The following is an 8,818-nucleotide window of genomic DNA, read 5'->3' on the forward strand; positions in this document are numbered from 1 at the left end:
TTAGCCTGGAGTCTTCCGTGGGACTCCGCATAATGCTATCTTGGTTTTGGCATATCATACAACGAAATATTTAGTATGTAAGTTGACTACACAATGATTGCAAAAGCATAGCACTTGCACCTTCAGGCACCAGGTTACGTACCCTATACTACAGTAGAATGTCGGTGATACGAATCTCAAGGGAGAGTGAGAGTATTCATGTCACCCAAAATTTCGTATCACCAAAAAACTAGTGAAATTTGCTTCAGACCACGATATATGTACAAAACATCTATTTCCATAGAAAGTACTCGTGTATGTCTTTCTGAGGGGACACGCGAACGGAACACTAAGGGCTGCCGCGAACGTGCACAGTATTTACTTGAGGCCAGCTGAAAACCAAGTGCCGAAGTCTACTCCACCATAGTCTAGTAGAACTCGCTGTCGGGCTAGTTGGTACATGTCTGAATTAATAAGGAATAAACAGTTGTAAGTGAGCGCCCGTCCTGTCTTGTTTCTTCTTCTGTGTGAATGTGATTTTGGCGCGAAGTTGACTATTTAATTCCACCATAGTCATAAGCGAATGACAGGAATGCCAAAACACTTCACGCCTTTTTACGACTTTATTGCATTTATCTACCGCTGCGTGAGCCACGTACCTTCAGAGCTGCGCAGTCACTATTGATGATCACGTCGATAGTGACTGCGGTTTTGTGCGAAGCGGTTGCGATAAATGGTAGTTCCATACTCAATCCATGTGCACTGGCTGCTCACGTGCCTTCAGAACTGCATCATTGCTATCTATATCACAACCACCGCACTTTTGTCCGCAGCAGTTGTGGCAAGCAGCATCAGTTTGACTCGGTGAGCATTGGATGCATGTGTACTTTAGGATTTTCATCGTTCCCGTACATGATCGTGCTGAAAGTGACTGTGGGTTCGTCCACAGCGATTGTGGCAAACGATAAGCACAGCTTTGATTCTGTGTGAGCTGGCTGCGTGTACTTTCAGAGCTTCTGAAGCACACTGCTGTCAGCCGTCGCTCCTCAGTTTCGGTACCTAACTTCGTATCGCCCGTAGCAACACGGAAAAGTGTTCGGAACATCCAAATTTTGGCCCATTGGACACAGCAGAATTCGGCCGGGGAATTTTACGAATTCATATCAGCCGGGTTCGTATTGCCAAGAATGCTACTGTATTCGCCCGCTCCACTTAAAGCGAATTAGCGAGGCCATGGCCCCAATGGCAGCGGCCATACCGAGTGGGGGGTGACCCCTCTCTGTCTCTCTGTCGCCACCGCCAGCGTGCACGAAGGAGCAAAGGGAGAAAAAAAGCTGCACAGTGCAGGGGCTTTGGCCCTGACGCGGGAAACCTGATAAATCCAGGGCAGAGTGGCGCAGAGCAGGCGAGCACGGCTAAATATAGTGTGCAAAGAAACGCACAGATGTACTGCTACGTGCAGCATGCGTTGTGCTAGTTCAACGTCACTCAACCACAAGTCACACTATTGGCGTTTTGCGGCACTGCCCAATCTACGCGCTAATTTCTTTGTGTTGGTGGCCAGCGGTCGCGTAGTTCAGAGTTCAGTCACTTCAGTGCCCACTGCACACCCATCTAGATCCATTCTGGACTGTTGCAAACTGCGTAGACACCTGTTTTTGTAGTGATTTGTTATGCATGCCCCACATATGGCCTACTTTGCACATTGCCAACTGCTTTGCGCATGCTGGCTTTTCCTGTGTGAGTGCCAGTGAGCCTAACAATTATTACCAGATTTTGAGCAATCTCTATGCGGCTGCGCATAGAATCGCCAGTGAAGAAGTGGAAGGCAACTTCAACTCATTTGCATTGGTTTCATGCCATTCCTGTTGTCGTCCCTGTTGTCGTCCCAGCTGCAGATGGCAAGGATGGCAAGAAGGCAAGGTGTGCAAATGCATACACGAGAAGAGATCAAGACAATGCAGATGCTGTTGTCTTAATGTGACTGTGTATCCACGCCTCACCTTCTTTTATAAGGAATCCAAACTAGCTCAGCTTCCTGTTGTTATAAGCCAACCAGCCCAGCTCGGAGCCCTTGTCCTTCATCAGTCGTTCGCTGTGTTAATGCAATTGCAGGTGTGCCCCCAGGACGATGAAGAGGAGGATTCTGGCTACACCTTGCAGGATATTGATGCAGTGCTGAATGCTCCACCAGGTGGTTACCTGGTGGCATCCACGCCAGGCGTCATTGGTGCACAGGAGGTATATCGTGACCCTCGACAGAGAATCGAACGTCAGCGAGCCCTGCAGCAGCCAAGTCGGCCACCCGGACCCGAGAAGCTCACCTTCCGCGAGAAGATGCGCATGTTTGCTCGTGAGACGGGTGAGGAGCACACGCCACGAGACAAGATGAAGATATCTCGCGCACAGCGGGAGATTGAGACCAGCCTCAACGGTGTGCCTACGCCCAACCGTTGAGACTTGCACCAAAACGATCAAGCAAAATCAAATGCCACTGTAATGCAAATTGAAGGACTAAATGGTGGACCATTTCTCTGCTGCTTTAGACTGAAGCAAACTGTGTGTTTTGAATTGCAGAAAATATGGTTTCTGCCATTGTTTGGACTTTTGTGCAGCTTGAGTAGGTTGTTACTGTTCTGCCCTTCCAGCCGTGTTGTTACGACGTCCTTTCCTACTGATCAACTTGAACCATAATACGTGAGGGACAACATACAGGGCAGCTGTTATAAATAACAATGTAATGAACTGCAGCTAAACGCTGCTTCAGGAGGAAATGTGGCTGTTTTTATGCACTTCTAATGAACTCGTCTAGTTTAGCAACTTGTTATTCATCCTTATGGCTGATGACATTTTCTTTTTACGACTCATTCTATAGCATTCTAAGAAAGTTGTCATTACCATTTAGCTCAAAGTTTGGTACTCATTAGTGGCAAGCTATGTTGTGTCACTAGCCATGAGGATGCCTTTAGTCAATGGCCTAGTTGGCCTACTACAGGCTGTTTTTAATTATACTCTCGCTCTTTGAATGCAGATTTACTCAAGCTAAACGTGCAACATCCATTATTTCTATACTTGCCGAGACATTAAGGGTTATTACTGAAGCGTGGTTGTGTGAGGAGTACTCAGTTTTCCAATGCAGATGTTAAATACATTTGTTGTATGACCAATTTTAAATTGCAAGAACATTTTTACTGATGAGAGAAATATATGTCTACCTATATATATATATATATATATTTGCTCGCACCTCCAGACATGCGCAAGAGAGTCACAATGGCCATAGGGCCAGCTTTTCACTCAGCTTCTCAATGGTGCTTTACAACACGCTTCATTTTGCCTCTTCATTCACCGGAGTGCCTCTCCTCTTTTATCATCGTGCAGCTAACTGAGAGCAGCTAACACACACATACTGAGTGTACAGCCACTGTCACACAGTGACACTACTCCGGGTTGGAGTGCAAAGCATTGTGCACAAAAGCTGTTGTGTCATATGATGTGCTATTTTACCAGAGTGCCTGTTTTTTTTATTACTGTGCATTGACTAAATAAAGAGCTACCTGAAAGTTGCATCACGTGTTTTCTTGGGCGTGGAAACAGTACGCCTGAACATCCTGGGACGCTGGCAAGGCCATGGTTGGTCTTTGTGGCAGGCAGGTGCTTGCATGTCTTCACTTCTACTAATTTCATCATTTTTTGTTCTTTTTTGTAAAGCAGTACGTGCGAGCTTGGAAGCTGGTTTATAAGAGACGGTTTTGTTTCTTTTTGGGGAATTCAGTTCTAGCAATTGCACAAGTGAGCGTACATTTCTTGGCACGTTCAGATGCAGAACTGACCCTTGGCCATTGGAGATAGCTGTTTGTGTAGCCATCTCGGAGGACTCTGCATTTCCAGTATGCTGGTATGGCTTTATTATGTCCACCACTTCCGCTTTCTCAGTTTTGTTACCACTGTGGTATGTTGCTGGTTTGTGGTCTCCAACTCCTTTTGATGTAGAAGCTGGCTCACTTTGATCCTGTTGCTTGGCACATCTTTGATGAAAGAAATTGACCATTGAGTGTACGTGCGGGCTACCATTTGGCAGTTTTATTGGAGGCGGTGTTTTTGGACGGTCTATGGGTGTAGCTTTTCCATTATTCTGGAAGGGCAAAGGCACATCTTCCCCGACAGCTGATGGTCGCACGTTGTCACTTTTGGTGATGTCGGCATTCGCCACACCATTGCCCTGCCCCATACCCGCTACATTGGAAAGCTGTTTTGGGGATGCTGGTTCATCACTGCCTCGTTGCTGGGCTTTTCCTTCCAGGAGTTGAACGAGTGAAGTGACATTATTTTTTGGTAAGTCTATCTGCAGAGCTTTCTGGGCTTTATTGCTGATGACAGCACCTGTATGTTGTTCGCTTGAGCCTTCAGTAGGTGCAGGTAAAATATCTGTACAGTCTGTTGCCACACTTTTGGTTTGTTTTAACCTGCCTTCTGTCTGGGTACCTTGGTCTGCAACTCTAGGTGGCGGCTTGTTTAGATTAACAGGTGGTGTGGTTTTCGACCCGGTTGACCAAGAAAAGAAATCACTCTTGATACCCATTTGCTCATTAGACCTGCAAATTTTCTTAGAATTAAAATTTTTGTCATTTTGCTCATTTTCATCTACAGGTGGCAGCTCCTCAGAGTCCATGTTTCTAGTGCCATAGTTTTCAATGGCTGTGGTCATATCGTCGTGTAACTTTGGTTTTCTAGAGATGGAATTCGGACTCGAGCTTATTGCTTTAGAAAATGTGGAATCATCAGTGCTGCTTGTTTCAAGGAGATGTGTCATTTTGGCACAAGCCTCCATGATTTTGTGGACTGCATCCAGCAGCGATTTCTTTTTATGTGGTACCTTATGACTGTGTGGTATCTGCGGCTCTATCTTTCGAGCGTTAATTACTACGGCTGGTCCAAAACCTTCAATTCTCGCAGAAACAATGTGTGGCCACTTGCCACTCGGCATGTCCTGCGAGTCTTGAGTGTTAATTTGCTGTGGCCCTGGCACTGAATTCTGCCCTGCGACTTTGAGGCCTTTCCTTTTCTCTGAAGACCTCGTGGGTGGCTTTGTAACATATGCCGCCTGGTCATCTCTTGGAGACCCTGATTGTTTCTTAGTTTCTTTTGTGGAGTCTTTTTGTTGGTTGTCTTTGTCGTCAATCGGTGCTTCTGCAACCTTGTTCCCAGCAGTTATTTTCGATTCTGTGTCTTCCTTTGGTTCTTCCTGGCTTCTGTTTGCAGTTAGATGGTGTTTTTTTGGCTTCGTATGTTTTTTCTTGTCTGCAGAGTCGTCCACCATAGTGCTGTCACTAGGAGTCTTGTGTTCCCTTCTTGACCTGTGGGCGTCGTTTTGTGAAGGCTGATCGTCACTTGTGTTCTGAGGCGATCCTGGTGCTATTTGTGATGCCGGCTTGTCAACTAACCCTGCAATTCCTTGAAGATCTGCAGGGTGCTTTTTATTATTTTGTTCAAATTTAAGTTGTGGTCTGTTTGTTGGCTCTCGTGAGGGAATGTAGCTCGACACCTCGTCAGATCGTGGTGCTAATCTAGAATACTGCTTGTTGCTTGTATTGTTTGGTGTGGGTGCATCTGATTGAGCCTTCTGTGATGACAATTTGTTAGGCAACCTGATGTTTTCTTTAAGGTTTCTAGGGAGCTTTCCACTTCTTGGCTCATGTATTGGTTGCGGTCTATCTGAAGGAATGTTTCTCGGTGCATCATCAGATTTGTCTGCTGTCCTTGATGGCCGTTTGTTGCTTGTTTTCTTTGGTGCCAGAGCATTTGACGGAGCTCGTTGTGATGACTTGTTACGTAAACTTGTCCTTCCTTGAACATTTACAGGATGCTTTTCACTACTTGGATCAGACATTTTTTGCATTCTGCTTCTTGGCCTATGTCCTATGCTTGCTGGTTCCTGATCGGAGCTGGCTGTTGTCCCTGAAGGCTGCTTCTTGCTTGTCTTTGGTGCACATACCTTTTGTTTTACGCTTTGTGATAAATTTTTGGGTGGCTCTGTTTTTTGGTGAAGACCTACAGGGTGTTTCTTTCTTGGCTCATGTTTGGGTTGTCTGTCTGTCAGCTTATGTGATTTGTTTTGTGATTTGGTAGTTCTGGTAGTCGCCTTTAACGGTTGCTTCTCGCTAGTGTTCTCTGGTGCAAGTAATTTTGGTGAGACTGTTTGCGTAGGTGGCTTGCTAGATAATTGAGTCTTTTTTTGAAGTCCTGCATTGTTCATTGCACCCGTCTTGAATTTGGGTTGCGGTTCATCCATGTGCCCATAAGGGGAAATGCTTGGCACTTCACAAAAGCTAGCACCAGTCTCTGGAGGCTGCTCATCAATTGTGGTCTGTGGTGCAGGTACTTTCAGTGAACTTGTTTGTGCTGACAAGTTATCAGGTATGCCTGACTTTCCTGGAAGGCCCACAGTGTTCTCTTTTCTTGCTTCAGATTTGGGTTGTGGTTTATTCTGTGAAGGGGCATTGCTTTGTCCTGCAGTGGAGCAAGTAGCAGTGCCTAAAGGTTGCTTGTTGCTTGTGTTTTGCATTTCGGGGATGCTCAACGGAGCTGCTCCTGATGACGGTTTATTAGGTAGCACAGTCTTTTCCTCGAAGCTTGCAGCATGCTTCATACGTTGCCCAGAATGCGGTTTCAGTGATTCTGTTGACCTCTTTGGCTGACTCTCCCGATTCTTTTTGTGTCTGTCCTGTTTGCTTGCCTCTCTGGGCAACTCCGATGGCCGCTGCAACTCGGTACTGTTTTTTTCAGAAGCTTTAGGCTTTGGTTTCTCAGCTGGGCCTGCTAATACACCTTTGGCAATAGTGTTTCTTTGTTTAGTGCTTGCTGTCTGTTCATGATGTGCATGAGATCCATGTCTAGCCTTCATGTTGTCATTTAGGTGTGTTTGACTTAGCTTTGGTTTTGCAAAAGGTGGCTTTGCCTTTTGGGTAGAAGTAGCTTTCCTGTTTTCCTTTTTTGCAGACGTTCCCCTGTTCTTGGTTGGTCTTGTGGGTTGCTTGGACACGAAGCTCGTATTTTGGCACTTGATGACATCCTCAACCGGTGTTCCATTTTCGGTTGCCCTATCATCTGCCGTAATTATTTCTTTACCATCAACACCAAATTCTTCATCAGAAGATGTTAACAGCTGGGGAAGCAGGGCATCATCAGATGTCGGACTTTCTGTTCCAGACAATGTAGATTGTTCAGAATAACCCAGCAGTGGCTGACTGGTGCTTTTACTGCTGTTGGGACATGAACCTGCCAACAAGTCCCTGGCACGCATGTACAGGTTCACTGGCATAGCAGTCACTGCTCCCAGCATTCCACATCCCTGCAAAAGAAATGACGAATTGCCGTCTGATGCTTACTATTTAGTATAAGCTCTCACCTTTCCTGGTATGACATCTGGTGGGCTGCGTGATGGATGAACAGAAGCAGATGTTTCATTTGTTGGCCATCTGCAGAATTTGCCAAGGCCAGCAACTATAGCAGTGCATGCTGCCATCAGGAAGATGACTGGTTTCCATAGAAGACCAAGGACACCTCGAACAGCCCGGCTGACTGTGCCGCTGCTTTGTTTCTCGGTAGTCTTAGAACTTGCCCAGGAGCTGTAAATAATTAACACCAGCTTTCACTTTTTGCATTTGGTAGAGGCAGTCACGTGTTGACACAAGGAATATGTACTGTCATGCTGGAATGAAAATCAACTAAAGCGTGAATGTTCCTTTCTACATCTGCCATTGTGTATAAATTCGAGGCGATTCACATGCAGAAGCTTAGTTTTGGGTCGAGGCCATACTTGCCAACTGCACACCTTGACCTCGCATCTTGCTTTGATGTAATCATATGCAAGAGCTGTTTGCTGCTGCTGCGTGTTCACAGCAACACTGAGAGTTTTATTGTTATACTTGCTCAATTTCATGTGATGCTTAGTACTGCCTGTGGTTTGATAGCCACAAGTTCCACCTGAGCTTTTTGAGTACGTCTTTAAGTCGATCGTCAGTGCACTCTGTTGTTCGGTTGAAAAGGTTGCACAAAAACAGTGAATTCAATGTCTTCGATGCTGGTCACTCAAGAAGATTAATCTGTGCTGCCTTACACAAATTTTGATGAGGCTATCAGACCATGTGGCTTTTAATGCAACGCAAAAGCACAGTATTAACAAAAATAAAGCGCCATTCTCATGGGGCACTTTCGGAAGCAATCGAGCCCGATTCGTATCTAGTTTCACGATCGCTTTCTCAATGTAGATGAGGTAACACATATCTACTATTTCACACAGAATGATCCTGGAAAGGTTATTAGGCAACGAGAGAGAGAAAAATATATATCAAATTACTGACGACATTTGAATGGCCTGGTGCGATTTTTTGCGGAATTTGATCATAATAAGAACAACAAGCAATGATAATGCACCAGACCGAGGCTGTTTGGCCCTACGTTTCCTTTTTGGTCGGGCCATGCGAAGTCGGCGCTTTTAGGAAGAGCGTTGTGATGTCACCGCGCGACTGTTCACACGTGCATATCGCCTCATGGGTGTGATCTTCTACGCGTTCTGTAATAGAACGTTCGTCTTCGCCGCGCACGATTGGTCGACGCTCGGGCGCACCTCCTCCGTTCGTGACGTTTGTGGGAGCCTCGACCAATCGCGAGCGGCGAAGACGGAACGTCACCTTTATGATAAGTGTCGGGGATTATCTCGCGCCAAGGCCGCGAAGATCATAACACGTGGATACGGTAGTAATGTACGCATTTGGGCTGGTTGCATGGTTCATGATTACGACTGGAAAAAACAGCGCTAGAAAGACTGGACGAGAAA

The 8,818-nt window shown here is 45.9% G+C and overlaps 2 protein-coding genes across 3 annotated transcripts in view; one reads left to right on the top strand and one right to left on the bottom strand.

Annotated features, from left to right (window-relative positions):
• LOC119378004 (afadin) overlaps positions 1 to 3,203 on the top strand; it is a 63,703-nt gene extending 60,500 nt beyond the window's left edge. For both annotated transcript variants that reach the window (XM_037647276.2, XM_037647277.2), the window contains exon 24: positions 2,095 to 3,203. In XM_037647276.2, coding sequence (XP_037503204.1) covers positions 2,095 to 2,436 — 342 coding nt within the window. In that variant the 3' untranslated portion in view covers positions 2,437 to 3,203. The remainder of the gene's footprint in view (positions 1 to 2,094) is intronic.
• Positions 3,204 to 3,504: 301 nt separating this feature from the next.
• On the bottom strand, positions 3,505 to 7,593 carry LOC125756760 (titin-like). The gene is made up of 2 exons (XM_049411689.1): positions 7,388 to 7,593; positions 3,505 to 7,330 (listed from the first exon to the last, which is right to left on the bottom strand). The coding sequence occupies exons 1-2, from the start codon at positions 7,502 to 7,504 to the stop codon at positions 3,533 to 3,535; spliced, it is 3,915 nt and encodes a 1,304-aa protein (XP_049267646.1). The 5' UTR covers positions 7,505 to 7,593; the 3' UTR covers positions 3,505 to 3,532.
• Between the last annotated feature and the right edge of the window lie 1,225 nt (positions 7,594 to 8,818).

The sequence above is a fragment of the Rhipicephalus sanguineus genome, unplaced genomic scaffold, assembly GCF_013339695.2.
Source record: "Rhipicephalus sanguineus isolate Rsan-2018 unplaced genomic scaffold, BIME_Rsan_1.4 Seq654, whole genome shotgun sequence".
Taxonomy (NCBI): Eukaryota; Metazoa; Arthropoda; class Arachnida; order Ixodida; family Ixodidae; genus Rhipicephalus; species Rhipicephalus sanguineus.

What these genes read in the sequence shown, in the direction of transcription:
- LOC125756760 (XM_049411689.1), bottom strand. Translation starts at nt 7,504, where the DNA reads ATGGCAGCATGCACTGCTATAGTTGCTGGCCTTGGCAAATTCTGCAGA. An exon ending in CAGATGTCATACCAGGAAAG is followed by an intron (nt 7,331 to 7,387) that starts GTGAGAGCTTAT and finishes TTTCTTTTGCAG; the next exon opens with GGATGTGGAATGCTGGGAGC.